At 55.1% G+C, this 18,124-nt stretch overlaps 2 protein-coding genes across 7 annotated transcripts; one reads left to right on the plus strand and one right to left on the minus strand.

Moving 5' to 3' along the window:
- Positions 1 to 7,199, minus strand: RHEX (regulator of hemoglobinization and erythroid cell expansion). 6 transcript variants are annotated; one of them, XR_008574179.1, is made up of 7 exons: positions 6,482 to 7,199; positions 4,693 to 4,793; positions 3,987 to 4,075; positions 3,195 to 3,302; positions 2,756 to 2,817; positions 2,145 to 2,455; positions 1 to 372 (listed from the first exon to the last, which is right to left on the minus strand). XR_008574179.1 is itself a non-coding variant. In XM_054804187.1 (7 exons), exons 2-7 carry the CDS (start codon positions 4,707 to 4,709, stop codon positions 367 to 369), a joined length of 477 nt encoding a protein of 158 aa, XP_054660162.1. In that variant the 5' UTR covers positions 4,710 to 4,793; positions 6,482 to 7,199; the 3' UTR covers positions 1 to 366. The 6 variants fall into 6 exon arrangements, 5 of the variants coding, with proteins under 5 accessions (XP_054660162.1, XP_054660159.1, XP_054660158.1 ...); XM_054804187.1 differs by having other exon boundaries at positions 2,261 to 2,455; XM_054804184.1 differs by lacking the exon at positions 1 to 372 and adding an exon at positions 5,517 to 5,604 and having other exon boundaries at positions 393 to 2,455.
- Positions 7,200 to 11,640: 4,441 nt separating this feature from the next.
- CTSE (cathepsin E) lies at positions 11,641 to 16,127 on the plus strand. The gene is made up of 9 exons (XM_054803835.1): positions 11,641 to 11,726; positions 12,341 to 12,497; positions 13,262 to 13,379; positions 14,318 to 14,436; positions 14,529 to 14,728; positions 15,000 to 15,122; positions 15,216 to 15,357; positions 15,466 to 15,564; positions 15,777 to 16,127. The coding sequence occupies exons 1-9, from the start codon at positions 11,662 to 11,664 to the stop codon at positions 15,939 to 15,941; spliced, it is 1,188 nt and encodes a 395-aa protein (XP_054659810.1). The 5' UTR covers positions 11,641 to 11,661; the 3' UTR covers positions 15,942 to 16,127.
- The last annotated feature ends 1,997 nt before the right edge of the window (positions 16,128 to 18,124 follow it).

Consider the following 18,124-nt stretch of genomic DNA (forward strand, 5'->3'; position numbering starts at 1 on the left):
TGCATCCCATTAAAGAGCTGCTCTCAAAATTGCTGCTGCTTTTGTCTTATTTCGCAGAGATCAGAATGCCGAAGCCACCCAGGGCTCAGCGATGGCTTCGGGGCCCTTGGGAGCATAGAGGAGGGGTGGCCAGTAGCTGGGAACAAGCCATGGCCTCGCAGTCCCAGCCCTGCCCTTCTTCCTGCGTGGTGTGGGTCTCCCAGAAGCTGTTTTGTTCAAGAGGAAAGCACAAGTGAGGCAGGCAAGAGCATCCCTTTGCTCTGGGGGGGTGAGCTCAAAAGCTGATGGGGGATGTACAAGTGTCCCAGAGAGCAAGGTACCGAATTCCCTGCAAGCAAGGTGCATTATTCCCTCTATTATCACAGGTTAAATCTGTAACAAATAAGACATTAAGATTAAAGTATTTTGAAATCAAAGTATTTTCATATTTTAATCACAAAACATTTGAATCAATTTTTGCAGAAACTCCCACTAGCTGGTTTTGACCTCATCTCCAGTTCCATAAACCCTCCTCTCCTGGCCTTTAGCAACACTTCCCAGAGATTGTTTGGTTTTTTGAACCTTTTCCTTCATGTGCCCTTCAAATTGATCCAGATCTGCACAACAAGGTCACAAAACCAGGAGTGCCTAACCTCCGAGCCCTCCCCAGGATCGATACCAAATCAATCGTCTCACAACCTTTCATTAAAGCACATCGCTGCCAAGCCGATTCAAAGTGCGCTTGGGGCAGCTCCATCCCTGATGAAGAGGGGCTGTGCAGGAAGCCAGCGGCTCCATCAACCTAGTAGAGGTCCCAGTTCCCTTTCCCCAGCACTTTGAAAGTTTATTTCTTGAAAAAAATCATAAGTAACAAAATGCAAAGTGATGGGAGGGAACCAGCTCCATTTGCAGCAGCAATTTTGCTGCAGCGGAATGAGGACAGCAAGCCCCAGCTGCAGGCAGGGCTGGCCGGGCGCTGGCTCTCCAGGACCTCGGGAGCATGAAGGTGACCTGACAAATGTAATCACTGACAACAGGGGAAGCAGCACCTCCGAGAACATAACGGCCTTCCCAGCATTTTCAGTTCACAAACCCAAGTTTATCTCTGCAAGCTGGAGAGCGCCTAAGTCAGTTTTGTTAGAGAAAATTGCAGCGCTGTACTCCAAGTCCCCTAGGAATTCATCTGACACTTAAGGAAAACATGAAACGTGGTGTCAGATCACAGGGGGAGCAGTGGCGTGTGCCCCAGCCCAGGGCACTGACCCCCCCCCCCCCCAAAGCTCTGTTGGGTGCAGGCACCACGTGGCTGGGGGAGAAGCCAACTCCTGCACCCAGGGCATTCGGTACAGGGGCAAAGGAGGAAAAGGGGGGAGACAGGGAATATCCTCCCTCCCCAGAAGATACAGAGGGATTTGATGTGCCTATGCTCACATGGAGCTCTGTGGTCCAGTCCTGTGTCCCTCACAGCCCAGAGGGACCAGCAGCCAGCCCAGGTCCTGCAGCTGGGGAGGGGGGATATAAATCCCCTGGGAAGCCCTCAGCCATTTGCCAGCTGGGCTGATGACTGTGGCTTTCAGCTGGGGGAGGAAGCTCCCCAGCAAGGCCACCCTCGTTCCCTGGCCCTGGCATCCCCCCCATGCATGGACGGGGGGGTCAAGCTGCCTGCACGGCCATCCCAGCCCCAACAACAGCTCTGAGGGTGACGGGGACTTGGAAAGACTTTGAGCATCAGAGAAAAAGGGGTGCAGGGGAAGGCAATGAGTCAGGGCTTGGCGGGCAGCGAGGGGAAAGCCAGCGGAGGAGCTGTACTTTAAAGGATTTTATGACAGCAATCAGCAAAGAAAGCATGGTTCAGGGGAGATGCCAGCCAGTTCGGGTGGGTATTTTGAAGACCACTGCATTTCCGCCCCTGAACTACATCCCATTTTGAGGGGCAGGGAAGGAAGTTTCATTTGCTTTCATGCAATGGGAAAAAGGGCCATCACACAAAACTGGCGAGCACATTTCAGGCTGGGCAGGAGGAACACTTCCCCATGCTATCCTGCGCTCAGCAGCCTTCAGTAACAGTGATGCTTTTAAGTAAAATACCAAGCAAATTGTATCACTGGGTTAGAGTGTTACAAGGAATAAAAGCTGGCAGGCGTCAGCCTGTGCCAGGCACTGACCGAGGGGAAGGGGAAGCCCTGGTCCCGCGGCTGCTGGAGGCTTCGGGCATCTCCCCTTCACGGCAGCGGTCTGACCCGAAACCCCGCGCGCAGCATCCCGGGAGTCAGAGCTTCACCTCGGTGTACTCGATGGACTTGGATGCCACGGGGCTGGAGCAGAGCCAAAAATCTGCTTTCCTCTTTTTGGGGTCCACGTTGACGTAGTCTGCCCCAGTCTTCATGTTCTCGTAGTCCCCGGTGGAGCCTGGCCCACAGCTTTTCCCTGGGAAGACCAGGGATGTGTAATTGAGATTTTCTTCTGAGCGAGGGTCCTGCAGAAGCGGACACAAACCCCAGGTCAGGCACCAGCATCCACCCGGGGTGGCTTTGCCCTTGAACCCACACAAAGGCGTGCGTCCGATCGGGATGCCCTGGTTGTGCCCAGGGATCCCTGACCCCTGGGGACGCTTCCCTCCAGATGAGGAACGTTGTGTACGGCGGGTGACAGCCATCACCCCAGCCTGTATCACCCCCGGTATTTCCATATGGTTCAATGCATTTGCCCCCCCCCCGTTGCTGCTCTGTGGGGCTCGAGGCTGCTTTTGGCAAAGGCTCTGTGCCCGCGGCCGTACCTGCGGGCAGGAAGGGTTGCTGTCCGAGTCATCCGAGGTCTCTGAAGACGTGTCGCTGCTCCCTTAAAAACAGCAAACATTACCACCTCCATCACGACTTGGGGGGTTAAAGGAAAAAGATGATCAGGGAGAAAAAGCAAACGCACTCAAAAGTGAAAACTAAAAATCCAAAAGGCATCCGTGTGATCCCGCCCCTTTTCATCCCCCTGGCCCCGGGGAATCGGGCAGGGAAAGCCCAGAGGAGGCAGGAGGCAGCTGGAATTGCCAGCGGCTGTTGCGCCTGCCCTTCGCCCGGCCGCTTGCTCCCTCTTCCACCCCGGGGCCGGCAGGTCAGGGTCTTCCCAGCTGCTTCAGGAAGGGAGCATTGCACAAGTGCAATGCCATACATTTATATCCACGTGCCAGGACAAAACCCCATTGCTGTAGGATCCCCCCTTACCCGTGAAGGTCGGTCTTTGCACCCCTTTCCCTTCCGCCGAAGAGGTCGGAGGCTGTTGGGGCTGTGCTGCGGGGCTGCCGCTCGCCTGCTTGCTGCAGGAATGGCTGGCTGCAACCGAGAGGCAGCAGAGTCAGCTCCTTGCCCCAGCCCGAGACACCGGCTGAGCCCCACGCACCCCCACGCGCCACGCCACACGGACTCCCACCCGCTCGCCGAGCCCCAGCACTGCCCCACGGCAAAGCCAGTTCAGCGCAAGCCGCTGGCACGGCAGTAATTATTATTATGTATCGGAGCGGGCAAATATCTATCAATTCAATTACTGAGATGATTAAGTGCGGGCTGTGTTCTCCTGCAATGAAAGATTCCAGTGTTAAATCATGCCATCAGGGCCTCTTCCCATGCAAGCTCCAAATTAGTTTGACCCGCAGGACCAAGCAGAGCTTATTTATGTCCAACTGTGGGCAGCAGTTTTGCATGAAAGATTTTCCTGCTGAAAATTACAGCTTCGTCTGAATTAATATTTTGCAAATTGATTCTGATGGTATTTTTCCACCACTTTACTAACAAGAGCAATAAAATAAAATGTTTTTGAAACAACAAAAGGCTGTATAGCCCTGTCCCGATGGCACGCCGGTCGCTCCCCGAGAACCAGACCCAGAACAAGAACTTGGTTGTGCTTTACAAACCGGGGGATGTGGAAGCTTTGGGCAAACGGCTTTCGCTCTCTGAACTGGACGGTTGTGAGCAAGAACGAGGAACGCAACGGGTAAAGCCGACGAGACAGTAAATTACCTATTTTCCTGCTGAGCATGATGTAAAGTGTCAGTAAGAGGAGAGCGTATAGGATCAAGGTGACAGCTGCGGTGGCAACAAACATCCACCTGAACAAGAGAAAAATATTTTGTCTAAGTGAAAGAAATAATCAAATTATTTTAAATTTTACAGGTACTGTTTGGCTGCCATTGCTTCAAAGCGTGGTTTAGACCAAAGTTTGCTGGTGCAGTTTTTGGTTTTGCTTTTTGTCTTTAAGACGATGTGCCCAAAATCTGGGGCTTCATTTTCAAAAAATGACTAGTGCTCCTTGCACTTCATTTTTGGGTGCTCGTCTTAAGAAGGGTTTTCAAAAGCCTCATTGCCAGCGGGGCGGGGGGTGCGCAGCGCTTGCTGGAAGAGAGAAGTTACGCATATGGCTCCCGCCAAAATCACAAGCCCTTTCTGAGACGCCTACGTGTCTGCCAAAGGTGGCAAGCCTGCGAGAACGCGTTATTACCCCCAGCGCAGCAAAAGCCAGCCACGGTGTCCCCAGCGACGGGGGCCGCAGCATCCCCACGCTCCTGCACCCACAGCACAGCATCCCCGCGGCTGAGCGAGGGCTGAGCAACCCAGCAGAAAGGTGCCCCGTAGCAGCAGTCATCCTTCCACCTTAGAGCATCTCCCTCGCTGCAGCAGGGCGGCGAAGGGCTACCTGTGGCTCTTTAGCCCGGGGTGTCGTACTCACCACTGACAAGTGCTCATCCTCCCTGCGAGGCGTCTCGGCGGCCGCTGTGATGCCCAGCAAGATGCTGGAAGTCTCGAGGGGACAGAGAGAGGCAGCTAGCCCTGGTGGCAATCAAGCAAAATGATCTCATTGAGCTTCACGTTGCTCCACGTCAACTGAAGACCAGGCTCCCCGCTTGAAAGCAGCGGTCTGACATTGCAGACGTAAAATAAAGGCACGCAGCCTTCCCTCTGCGCGAGGCTCTTAATGTATGTGCGATTCCTTCTCATGCACGCCCCTCACACAGCCACAGACTCTCCTTGCCGTTATCACCGAGCTTAATGGTTTTATACACTGCCGCCTCGGTCATATCTGATATTTGACTGGAGCTTCTGGGCTCCACCGCGGTGCTGATAATAACAAGAACTGAAATTTATTCTTCTTGCTTTAAGCCGCTCTTGCATTTCTTTTTTTTTTTTTTTAAATCCACAAAAAATATTTGATAACTATAATCTGGGAAAAAAAAGACCCATGGAAGAAAGTAACGGAAAGCAAGGCACGGGTTTGGTGTTGGGCTTTTGTGTCAGTCAAGATCCAGCCAGAAAGGTCAGCGGCCTTCAACACGTCCGCCTTTGAAACGCCTCGGATTTAATATTAGGTGAGCGCTCAAATCCTGTTGAAGTTAAGGGCACTTAAGGCACATAAGTAGAAAACACATACACCTGAACTGGACCCCTTGGCTTGGGACTTTTGGCCATAATATTAAAGAGATTTATTATAAAGGACGGCAATCAGAGGCATTCATTTCGTGAGCTTTCACTTGCAAAAAAGAAATATATACTTACTATTTATAAACGGCTGACATAGGGAGCTTCTCTTCAACTAAAGCTTTGATGCGATGATTAAAGGAGCCGTAATAATATGTTTGATAGACTGATAGATAGATTGATAGTTAGAGCAAAGGCGTTATCCATCCTATGGATCAGATTCTATAATTTCCTCTATGACATATTTCTAAGAGTAATTCATCAAAAGCTTTTCCGATAGCCTCACCGATCTCCTGCAAAATTCCACTTACCCAAACAGGTTGGTAACTGCCAAGCTAAAAGTCCATTTCTTGTGAGAATTTTCCCCCTCCCTTATTAAAATGATCTGTCCCCAAATCTCCTTCTCAAATGGCTGCCATTCTTAAATAGCTCATTTCCTATTGTGGGGCAGGAGACGCTGCTGCAGCAGATAACAATCTGAAAAATGAGCTGTTCAAAAGGAAATTGCAAAACAAGACCCAAATCCAAATATCAGTAGCAAGCAGCTTCTTTGCTGACATGGGGTATGGTGAGATTGAAGAGGTGATACGCGTATGCATATTGAAATAATCTATTTCGAAGATAACAGCTAGGAAGATGCTGGCAGCACATGTACTTTTTTGGTGCATCAGGTAACTTGCTGTGAGCCTCCCTCCCACCAGCCCCCAGGTTATTAACCCTTTCTCAGGCAAGATGCCCTATTGAAATCAAGGCTTGTGAAGAGCTCCTACACGGCTCGTTACCGAGTAGTGAATTCTAGACATCTACGCTGAGTCTAAAGGTAAGTAAAATCATGCGAATGCCTCGAATTATTTTAATCCCATTCGAGCCAGGCCTTGCTGCCCCAGGTTAAGGCTAAAGCTCCGGCTGGCAGCGGCGCACGCCGGCAGGCATCCCGCCGACACGGACACCAGACCCAGCTCTCGCCCCGATGTACGGCCCCTCTGCTTCCCGAGGCACCGTGTGCAACGGCCGGTGGAGAGGAACATCCAACGGTGTTTTACCTGGGCGATCAGAGCTTGCCGCGCCTCTCCTTTCCCACAGGACCTGGGCAGCTGGAGCTGGATGGAGCAGGAATTAAGGACGTTTTGGCAGCATTTTCGGTGGCTGTGCAGCCGCAGGGTCCAGCGGTGCAGAAGCGCTTGCCGGATCGGTGCCGGATGCGGTCTCGCTCTACCCCCATGGTGAGGGCAAGAACAAGCCCACATGAGGTTCCATGACGCTTCTCCTCTGTCAACAGGCTCATTTAAATATATTGGGTGTTTCTCTACTGTTCTGCAGCCGCTTATGCGCTGGGGTTGGGGGATACTGTATCCCCCAGGCACTTCTCCCTCTTGCTCCATCTTCCAGCATCTTTGTGCTAAAATGGTGCTGAGCTTCGTTGGAGCAAAGCGGTTCCCAAGGGCAGAGAGCTCTGCCCAGCAGCAGCGGAGCTGCCTCAGCCCTGAGCAATTCAGCTGCCACCCAGAAAAAGTCCTCTGGGTGCTTCCAGAGTCTTCTATAGGGGTAAAACATTTTAAATCATAAGGACAGGGGCGCAGAGCCTGGCACGGCTTGGTGTCTGCTGGGGGGTGAACGGGCCTCCGCCTGCCCGTTTTCTGGAAAACTGTTCTGGTCAATAGTTAATAGTTAATAGTTAATAGTTAATAGTTAATACCAGCAGGCTGCAAACGGCAGACTGGCAGACCCACTCTCATCGGTTCGCAGGAGATTTGGGGAGCGCTGGGCCACCGCTCCGTAGGAACCGGGTTTGCAGCTCTGGCACTGAAACAGCGTTTTGGAGCTGGAGACGCCCTGCAGCAGCACGGCCTCTCTTGTGCTTCTTCCCCGGCAGGAGGTGGGCAGGGAGCGAGGGACCCCCCTTCTCATGGGGACCCTGACTCATGGGGACCGCGCCGGCTGTGTCCCCGCGAAGGCACCGCTGTCGTTTGAACATCTCCATCACCCCCACACTCCTGTAGCAATCCTCGCCCGGGGAAATAACATCCGAGCATCTCAGCGAATCCCTCCAGAATTTCTAAAGGCAAAGAGAAGACTACGTACCCCCAAGCTGCCAGGCGCCGTTGGGGTTTGTCCCCAGGAGCTGCATCGTGAGCTGGGGTCCCCTGCCAGGTCCCCGCTGTGGGTTGGTCACTGCCCACATCCCCCCCATCCCCTGGGACTGCGGGGACCACGCCATCCATCAGCTCCATCACTGCGGGATTTTAATCCTGCTTTCCCCATGGCTTCTGAGCCACCGGTAAATATTTAATTGAAGATTGCTTGGTTTTTTTTTTTTTTTTTTTTAAAGTGAGTGTTTGTTATTGCAGGGTTTCACTCTTTCAAGTGAATTTATACATCAAGCTGAGTGATGTGTAAATAGATTAACAGGTGGAAGAAGTATTTGATAAACAGAAAAAAGGCTTTTCAGAAAATGCTACTCGGGTGCGATTTGAATCAGAGCTAATCGTGGAAGTGACTAAACTAAAGGAAATATAAAAAAAGAACACAGATAACATACTTTTAGCCCGACAGCAGATTTCTTAAAATGAGTAAAGCGCCATATGCCGAGCCGGCTAGAGGCGTGTTTTCCACACGAGGTGCATAACCTATTTCTAACATATCTGAGGGCAAAGATGTAAAGGTGGATGGGGGGAGATGCACTTTATGACAGCTACTGCTGGCAGTAATACAGGACTACACAGAGGCCTATTTTTTTCCCTATATTTATTACCTATAAGACCTGGGACGCTCCAGCAGCCGGCAGTCATGTTTCCTTGCATTTCTACTGAACGTAAGCGCTTTTTCTGCTGTTTTATTAACAAGAGGGATTCAAAGGCTCCCAGTCTTATAAATAATTCTGCGTGTTTTGCTCCGTCACTCCGGGCTCTCTCCGCCACATCAGGAGGTGCCGTCGGCAGCACCGGCACCACAGGCAGGGACAGGCAGGGACGGGCAGCGCCAGGCAGGGACGGGCAGCGCCGTGGCTGACCCCTTGCCAAGGTGAAGGGCACCGTGTGTTGAAAATGATGCGGCCCTCCCATCTGCAGAAGCGTTTCAAGCAGAAGCGTCTGCGAGATTTCAAACCTTGAGAAACAGCTGAACGTGCATATGAAGCAAAGTCTTTTTTCCCAGTTTTCTGGGCAAATATGTCCGAGTCTTGCACTGGATCCCGAAAGAAAGAGAAAAACTAACATTTTGTTTCACTTGAAATAAAACTTTTTGTTTACCTCTGTGTTGGGTTTGCGTGGCAGGGTTTTGGTGGCGGGGGGGCTACAGGGATGGCTTCTGTGAGAAGCTGCTAGAAGCTCCCCCTGTGTCTGACAGAGCCAATGCCAGCCGGCTCTAAGACAGGCCCGCCGCTGGCCAAGGCCAAGCCAATCAGCGCCTCTGTGATAACATAGTTAAGAAGTAGAAAAACACTTAGAGAGAGAGCTTTTGCAGCCGGAGAGAGGAGTGAGAAGATGTAAGAAACTCCGCAGACACCAAGGTCAGTGCAGATGGAGGGGGAGGAGGAGCTCCAGGCACCGGAGCAGAGATCCCCCTGCAGCCCGTGGTGAAGGCCATGGTGAAGCAGGCTGTCCCCCTGCAGCCCATGGAGGAAGGGTGAGGGGGTGTAGAGATTCCACCTGCAGCCCGTGGAGGACCCCACGCCGGAGCAGGTGGAGGCACCTGAAGGAGGCTGCGGCCCGTGGGAAGCCCACATTGGAGCAAGTTCCAGGCCGGACCGGTGGACCCGTGAAGAGGGGAGCCCACGCCAGGGCAGGTTTGCTGGCAGGACTTGTGACCCCGTGGGGGACCCACGCTGGAGCAGTTTGCTCCTGAAGGTCTGCACCCTGTGGGAGGGACTCCATGCTGGAGCAGGGGAACCATGAGAGGAGTCCTCCCCCTGAGGATGAAGAAGCGGCAGAAACACCATGTGCTGAACTGACCGTAACCCCCACTCCCCGTCCCCCTGTGCCGCTGAGGGGGGGAAGGTTGAAGCCGGGAGTGAAGTTGAGCCCAGGAAGATGGGAGGGGTGGGGGGAGGTGTTTTAAGAGTTGATTTTATTTTCTCATTCCTCTACTCTATTTTGCCTAGTAATAAATTTGATGAATTCCCTCTCTAAGTTCGGTCTGTTTTGCTCGTGACAACAATTAGTGAGTGATCTCTCCCTGTCCTTATCTCGACCTGCAAGCATTTCGTTATGCCTTTTCTCCCCTGTTTAGTGAATGAGGGGAGTGAGAGAGCAGCTCTGGTGGGCACCTGGCCCTCCAGCCAGGGTCAACCCACCACAACCTCTATGAGTTTGGGTTTTAAAATTACTTTCGAAATAACTAAATAAAACTAGAAACAGACATGCTTAACTTCAAAATTTTCTAAACTAAAGGTTTGGCCTCTTTATTTCTTTAATCTTCGTATTTTAACACAGAATCTAGTGTCACAAGTTTGCAGATTATTATGATTCAATTGGGGGGTCTTTTCCAGGAAATAAACTATTTTGCTTGAAGTATTCAGCTTCTCTGTGCTACAGCTCACACTCATGTTTATCTCAGCAGCCCAATGACCCTTCAGGCTGGATTTTCTTACAGGATTTTCGTGTTATAAACCATGTCCGTAACGATCGACTCACTGCTTTCAGCTGATCTGGCACTTGCTGCAATTGGTTTTGTTTAAGGAAGCTGGTTTTTTTTTAAAAAAAAAAATCTCTTCTGTGAATATATGATTAGGATGGGAAAGGAGGCTGGTACATTAAACTGCATCTTAAAAGGGAAATAGATAATAACTTTGTATAAAAGCTACTAGATTAAAAAAAAAAAAAATGCAGCTACCAACCTGGGCATGGGGAAGTGCAGGGAATTTGCACTTGACTTGGAAAAAACAGCTGCCTCTGCCATCAACATCGACTCTGCCATGCCCCGCGTCTCCGCACTCACGCCGAAGAAACCTTTGAGGAGAATTTTTAAGCTTAAGCTCCCTGCGAAGCCACGGAGCAGAAGAGCCCGACAGCATCTCCCAGGGCTGGAGACACAAGACCCCCCAGAACAGGAGACACGAGGCGGCTCTTCCTCGGGCCGTCCCCCATCAGCCGGGGGGTTCGGGAGCCCGCGTTGGGCTCACGGCCCCGCCGGTACCTCTGCCTCACGGGCGAGGGTTTAATTTCCTAGGACGAGGACTTTAATTAGATAAAATGGATTAACTGGGATAAATGGAAAATTAGCACAGTGCTAAGGGTAGAAGCCCCGTTAATTACAGGGATGGTGCTCACTGGGTATAACACCATCGCCAGGTATTATAGTGCCATATCCATGGGAAACAACGCAAGGACGACACAGCATCATCACAAGCCTTCAGCCGCGTGCCCGAGACATAGATGGTGGCAGCAAGAAAATCCTCACCTCCCCCCACTCGTCTCCCCTCCGTATCTGAAGGCTTTATTTGTTCATTAGCATTTTTTATTTGCATTCACAGAGGCTTAATGAGACGGCCGTCCTGTTAAACAAAAATCAGCCGTCGGGGAAGAGCCCATTAGTGGCTGTAAGGCAACATGTAACTGTCTCCCATGCAAAGAGCTTCTTCCCGACCGCGCTTTGATGGCACTGACTGCTATTTGAAAGGGAAAGTTGCAGATTCCTGAGCAGTTCATCACTGCTAATTAGTCTTTGTTCAGCGGCTGCCCGATGCTACAAACACATCCTTTTCCTGCGCCCCCCCTGCAGCTGTCGGGGTGTGGGGCACCCCATGGCCACAGGCAGGTCCCTGGGGGGGCTGCGGGGCAAAGGAAAGGGGAAACGCTCCCCTGGAGCGTCTGGGGAGGGGGTTCCACCAGTTCGGCTGGGCCGCACAATTTCCAGTGGATAAGGGGCTGGTGTGGGGCTGGAGACCCCATTCTGCTCCGACTGCGGGACCTTCACTGCCCCCAAAATCGGCCAACGCAGCCCCCTGCCCAGCACCTGGCACGTCCCTGCACCATCCTGCTCGGCCACCGCCGGCCCCTCGCCCACAAAAACAAACTTGACCCCGGTGCGCTCGCTCTGCCTCGCCTGGGACGTGGCCAGTGATTCATTTCCACCGCCAAAGCCCCGTGTTGACACTGAAAGGGGCGTTATCGCGGGCGCTGGTGCAGCGGGGTGAGGGTGTACCTGTTGGTATAAGAACAACGCCGCAGTGCTGCCTGCACCCGCAGAGCCCGACCGAGGCCAGCACTGCCGCCGAGACGCCAACATGAAGTGCCTCCTCCTCCTCCTCCTCGCCATGCTCTGCCTCTCCCTGGCCAGCGGCTTGAAAAGGTAAGGGGGTCCCCAGGAGGGACCCCAGCCCCCTGGGCTCTCGGAGGGGTTTCGCTCGCAGGGTCCTGCCAGGGCCAAGCGCGGCAGCGATGAACGGGCAGAGCTGAGCTCCCCCGGCACGGACACCCTGCGGCTGCACCCGAGTGCGGGGAGCACACGGGGCTGTGCTGGTGTGCTGCCATCAGACCGTCGGCTCCGTGGCCGTCTCCATCTCTCCCGGCAGACGCCAGCAGCAGCACTGGGCTGCGGCAAGGTCTGCAGGATGAGCTGCCGGCCGCAGCCGAGGGCTATGCAAACAGACGGGGTGGAAAACCCCGGCATGACGTCCCCTCTCCCAGCCTGAGGGTCCTTTTCCACCAGTCATGTTGAGCTCCTGCGCAGGGGCGTGTGGGCTTTCCTGCCAGCTTTGTCCTTGATTTGCTGCCTCCTAAACCAGATCAAGTCCCCCGTTTCACCGTGCCTTGGTTACAAAGCATTGCAGCGGGAGATGCGGGGAAGCAGGCCCTGGACCTGCATCCTAGTGGCACTGGGACCCTTGGGGCAGACGTGGGGACTGCAGGACAGGGGCAGCATCCACGGCCCCGGGCGAGTGACCAGGACCCTTGCTCCCCCAGAGTGACCCTGACACGGCACCGCTCCCTGCGGAAATCGCTGCGGGACCGTGGGCAGCTCTCCCACTTCTGGAAAACCCACAGGCTGGACATGGTCCAGTACAGCGAGGACTGCGCGGCCTTCACGGAGTCCAACGAGCCCCTCATCAACTACCTGGACGTAAGCATAGCAGCACCGAGGACTGCGGGGTGCTCAGTCCCAGCAGCGTGCTGCAGACACCCCAAAAGCACGTTAGTTTGCATGAGCGGTCCCCAATGCCCAAATTCTTCCCATAAAGCCCACGCCTGCTCACGGAGCACGCCTGCAGTCAGTGCCCCAGCATGCCAGGGTTTGCTGCCTGCCCGCTCCTGCCTGCTCCTTTGTTCCCGGGAATGTGACGATGAGAGGGGACAAGGGAACACATTCACGGCGGGTGCTGCCAGCCCTCTCCCTGCCTGCCACACTCCCCGAGCCCGCAGTGCTCTCGGGCACACAGTGGGGAGAGATTTCCTCCAGAGCTAACACATCTCACACGCAGCAGAGAAGACCCCACCACAAAGGACGCAGAGCCAGAGATGGAGGATGGTCCCCAGGCTCTTCCCATTCCCCAGCAGCGTGAGGGTCCTGTCCCCAAAGCCCCGGCCACTGTCTGCATCCCGCTAATGTCCCCTCGGGACCCGGCCTTCCCGCTGAACCCAGCAGGAAGTGGACGGCACCCACACTCGCCATCCTGCCTTTTGTTCTCGCCTTCCTTTGTTGGTCCATAAATATTTGGCTCCTTTATTTTACCTGGCACGATGCGGCCGTGACAGATCAAACATTGCCCCGGTGCCAGCCATCCCCTGCACCGAACCCCATCGGTTCTCTGCAGACGCCCCAGCACAGGCTCCCCTTTGCCAGGATTTCTGGGTGTGCTGACAGCTAACGGCTACGCTCTTTGCTAGATGGAGTATTTCGGGCAGATTGCCATTGGAAACCCCCCCCAGAACTTCACTGTGATATTTGACACAGGCTCCTCCAACCTCTGGGTGCCATCCGTCTACTGCGTCAGCAAAGCCTGCGGTGAGTAGGGGTCCCCGACCGGCCGTCCCCGCCCCCCAGCCAGCTGTGGTGGGACCCCGGGTGACCCCCAGCTCGCACAGCCCAGGGACCCTGGGGGACCTCCCCACCCAGCTGAGCCCTCCAGGGCACACGCAGAAAACAGAAAGCCGGGGCGGGGGGCAGCGAGCGGGGGGAGCCTCAGCGGGTTTGTTTGCTCAGGCGCGGGTGGCAATCACACCACCAGCACCCAGCACCATCAGCCCGCGGGAGATATCGGACGTGCTCTTTAGGCCATTCTTATGGGAGAGCCTTTGAACAAACAAGCAAAGACGATAGCAGATAATATGGCTTGTCAGCAAGGGGCTGGCCGGCAGGAACAAGGCGGGCACAGAGACCACGGCGTGACGCCAGGCTGGCTGCCCGGCGGGTGACAAGCACGGGGCTTGTTGGGGCTGTCAGCGATGAGCCGGCCCTGCTGAGTCCAGCCCTGCTGCCCCGGGACAGGGAGCATCACGGAGCATCTCTGAGCAGCCTCAGGGCTCCTGCGGTGCTTCCAACAGAGCCCAAGGCGGGCTGGGGAAAATAGGTGGATACAGCAGTGCCGTGGGGCTGGGCTGGGGGAAGAGTCGCTGCTGCTGCTGTCTGGAAAACGGGAGCTGCGGTGCTGATCTCCAGGTCTCATAAAAATATGGCATGAGCTAATCCTGCTCCCCTTAACAAACCTCGCACCTTTGAGGCAGATTGAAATGGGGTAAGTTTTATCCCTCCTCGAAACGCCAGCATGCCCCGTTGTTTTGTGAGCAGCTCTCTCTCCCTCGGCAGCGTGCCCGTGATGCAGGCATTTTGGTGATGCCACGCCGCCCCATCGTTCTGCTCTGAGGCCGTGGAGGGGGCTCCCGGCATCCGTGGCCATGCAGATAAATCGCATTTCTGCTGACAGCTCCCGTCTCCTTCCCCAGCTGAGCATGCCAAGTTTCACCCGTCGCAGTCCAGCACGTACCAGGCGATAGGGACCCCCTTCTCCATCCAGTATGGGACCGGCAGTCTGACGGGGGTCATCGGATCCGACCAAGTAGTCGTGAGTCATCTTTGGTTTCTCCTGCTCTGCACAACGTGCCTGGGACTTGCCTACAGACTCAGCATCGCCATCGACCCTCCTCCTCCCCGCAGGTCGAGGGCCTCACCGTGAGCAACCAGCAGTTTGCAGAGAGCGTCAGCGAGCCGGGAAAAGCCTTCCTGGATGCTGAGTTCGACGGGATCCTGGGGCTGGCTTACCCCTCGCTGGCTGTGGATGGGGTCACCCCCGTCTTCGACAACATGATGGCACAAGATCTGGTGGAGCTGCCCATGTTCTCCGTCTACATGAGCACGTACGGACACGGCTTTGCTCCGGGGTGTTTCTTAGGCTTGGTCATTGCTTTTAGGGAACAGGAAGGGCTGCTAAAATAAAGATGTTTTACGGAGATAGTAAAGGGTTTGTTTGGTACCATGTGGAGCATCACAGACCTCAAGACTTACAGGAATAAAGCGAATGACCCTAAGCATTTGTGGGAAGCAAGTGGGTGTAAATCCACCTGTTTAAAATGCGACATGCAAAGTAAAATGGAGAAAATCCCTCACGTCTCCTCCTCCTCCCTCTAGGAACCCCGAATCCTCCGTGGGAGGAGAGCTGCTTTTCGGTGGCTTTGATCCCTCCCACTTCACGGGGACCCTGAACTGGGTGCCTGTGACCCTGCAAGGGTACTGGCAGATCCAGCTGGACAAGTGAGTGGTGCTGGGCAGGGAGGGAAGGGCTGGGCTGCAGCAGAGGAGCAGCACGAGTCCCTCCTGTTCCTTCTCTCTTTCCTCCTCCCCCAGCATCCAGCTGGATGGGACAGTGGCTTTCTGCGTGAACAGCTGCCAGGCCATCGTGGACACCGGGACATCGCTCATCACAGGTCCCACCAAGGATATAAAAGAATTGCAAAGCTATATTGGTGCCACGCCTGTGGATGGAGAGGTGAGACCCAGGGTGGGGAGAGGAGGGGGACAAAGCCCTGGGACCCCCACCCCAGCAGGAGGGACCTCCTGCCGAGCAGCGTTGCTGAGCCGCCCGGCTGTTTTGCAGTACGCCGTGGAGTGCAGCAACCTCAACGTGATGCCTGACGTGACCTTCACCATCAACGGGCTCCCCTACACGCTCAGCGCCCAGGCCTACACCCTCATGGTACGGCTGCGGCTCCGTCGGCACCACTGTCCCCAATTCCCAGCGGCTCCGGAGATGAAGGTGGCCCGGAGCCACCCCGGGAGCTGAGCCACGTGTCCCGGCGGGTGACAAGCCCCACTGCTTCGTGCACGGGACCCTCAGTCACCATTCCTGCACAATTCCATGTGCACGAGGCTCTTGGGTTCGTTCCCAGCTTTGCACTTCTTCCCCAGGAGTACAGCGACGGCATGGCCTTCTGCACCAGCGGCTTCCAGGGGATGGACATCGCCCCTCCCGCTGGACCCCTCTGGATTTTGGGTGACGTTTTCATCCGTCAGTTTTACTCCGTCTTTGACCGTGGAAATAACAGGGTGGGGTTGGCCCCCGCCGTCCCTTAGGGCTGCGGCATCCCGTGGGGCAGGAGGGGGACGGAGCCACCGGGCTGCTGCCCTCGGGCAGGGGATTTCACCACCGCATCAGTGTCCCCGGAGGTGATGAAGACACCCAGGGGCTATGGCTGAAGAGCCCAGCAGAAGTTCGGTCCACGCCAGGAAGCGATTTCATAATGAATATAGAAATGTCTTGAGCAGCTCTGTGATCTGCTTTGCAGATTCTCTTTTTTTTAAACACAGGTCAATATAAGCTTTAATAAAACAAAACCTGCCACGATCGTGTTGTGATTAGCACAACAGCAGCCCTGCAGATCTCGGCTGGGATGCACTAGAGTGTTAAATCCTCCTTCCCTGGCCCCTGCCCTCCTTCCCGGTGAGCTACAAGCCTCGGCGCACCCACGGCACTGCCAGGGCTGCGTGCGTGGTGTTACCGGAGTCTCCCCGCTCTGGAGGGAGCCTTGGCGGTGCAGGAGATGCTGCTGCCCCTGGGTAGCCATGGATCTGAAAGGTTGGCCTCCATGGTCCTTAGCTGGGATTTCCACATGAGCGGGAGAGGACACTTTGCCCAGGTGGAGCAGAAAGTCCCCGGAGGCGGCTGTGGGTATCCCCGAGCTCCCCGTGGAGCCCGAGGCGATGGCTGCGGGCAGGGGCTGCGGCAGCTGCAAATTGACCAGGAAAACATGTCGCTTCAGCAGGCTGAGCTGGTGCCCATAAACAAGAAGGTGACGCTGAGGCTGGAGAGACCCTGGGGCTCTTTCTGTGCCGCAGAACTTCCAGAACAACCGGTGATTTCCAGTGAATTTTGCTTTGACCCCCGCGGGCGCTTGCAACGATGTGGCTGGTGGGTGCTCCAAGCGAGACGGGGCAAACCAGCTGCGTGCTGCCAAGCTCTGCAGCCGGCGGCCACGGGCTGGGCTGGCTCGGAGGGTGGGGGGCCTGGGGGGCCCTGGGGGGCTGCGGGGGGCTGCAGGGCTCCCCGTGAGTCACTGCGGCGCATGTGACTTGCTGACAGTGCAGGGGATGTGAGAGAAAGCATGAGCAATCGTGGCTCATGCATGATGCATCCTGAGACACACATGGAAGGCAGCGAGAAAGAGAAGCACAGAAAAGGGTTATTTTTAGCCCTGCCTGTGCTCAGTTTTCCTGGCGGACACTGAAGCAGAGCCCTGCAGCGGGCTGGCGTCGAGGCTGAGGTGCCGGGGTCCCCACAGCCGGGGCCGGGCTTCGCGGCTGCTGCATCTTTCCCAGACCAGACTTCAGGGCTGGGTCTGAGAGCGCTGGAAAATTCAGATCTGTTTGCAAACTTTGCGGCTCAGCCTTGTTGTTTGCAATACAAGAAAATATCTGCCTTACTCAGAAACATTGATTGTGCCAATGACCAACATATGGTTTCTGTAACCATTCCTGTATTGACTTCACCTCGGCTGTGGTTTCTCCAGATAAGGTGCGGGGGGCAGCTGAACAAAGGTTTCCTCTCCCTCTTCCAGCTTAACTCTTAGCATGCCAAGGTGCTGCTGGGCACCAGCCCATCACCGCAGCCACAGGCACTGGGGGAGCATCCAGCTTCCCCAGCACAATGAGGGACTGCCTGGTGTCCCCAAACACCAGCTGGCAGCGAGAGGTGGCCCAGCCTGGACTCAACCGCGACTCCTCCAGTGCTGTGTGTGCTTGGGACCCCAGAGCATCCCACGTCCTCTCGGTGGGTCTCGGGGGGCCCTGTCCAGCCCTCCTCCCTGCACACGGGGGATGCTCAGGGGACTTTGCTCCGTGAAATACTGAGCATCCCGATAGGGAGCAACCAGGCTGTCCCCCGGGGAGCAGAGGTGGCCAAACAGCTGTAGGGAACAGTTTAGTCACTTGGACGCGTTTTGCTTTCTTCCCCTTTCCTCACTCTCATTGCCCTGCGAGCCTTGCCGCAGGGAACAGCCCATCCTCTCCCTGCTCACACGAGCCTTTCCTCTGGACGTGGCAGTCTGTGTTTCATCATCTCCTAGCTGCAAGATCTTCCTTATAGTCACAGGGCTCAAAAAACACGCATTGTCCTCAGAATTGCTGACTTGGTGAAGCAATCAGGACAAGATTGTAGCTGTGGTTGTAGGAGCTGCTTAGCAATACGTTGGCCATCGCCTCCTCTACATTACCGCTCCTACTGCCTTCATCCAGGGCTAAGCTCACATGGCTACACCAGG

Source organism: Grus americana, chromosome 25 (assembly GCF_028858705.1).
Source record: "Grus americana isolate bGruAme1 chromosome 25, bGruAme1.mat, whole genome shotgun sequence".
NCBI classification, from domain to species: Eukaryota; Metazoa; Chordata; class Aves; order Gruiformes; family Gruidae; genus Grus; species Grus americana.

Excerpts from the sequence above, each read along its gene's own strand:
- RHEX (XM_054804183.1), bottom strand. Across the intron at positions 3,303-3,986 it reads CATGCTCAGCAGGAAAATAG|CCAGCCATTCCTGCAGCAAG; the intron begins GTAATTTACTGT and ends TCTCGGTTGCAG. Across the intron at positions 2,818-3,194 it reads GCAAAGACCGACCTTCACGG|GGAGCAGCGACACGTCTTCA; the intron begins GTAAGGGGGGAT and ends GCTGTTTTTAAG.
- CTSE (XM_054803835.1), top strand. The coding sequence starts at position 11,662 with ATGAAGTGCCTCCTCCTCCTCCTCCTCGCCATGCTCTGCCTCTCCCTG. Across the intron at positions 13,380-14,317 it reads CTGCGTCAGCAAAGCCTGCG|CTGAGCATGCCAAGTTTCAC; the intron begins GTGAGTAGGGGT and ends CTCCTTCCCCAG. Across the intron at positions 14,437-14,528 it reads TCGGATCCGACCAAGTAGTC|GTCGAGGGCCTCACCGTGAG; the intron begins GTGAGTCATCTT and ends TCCTCCCCGCAG.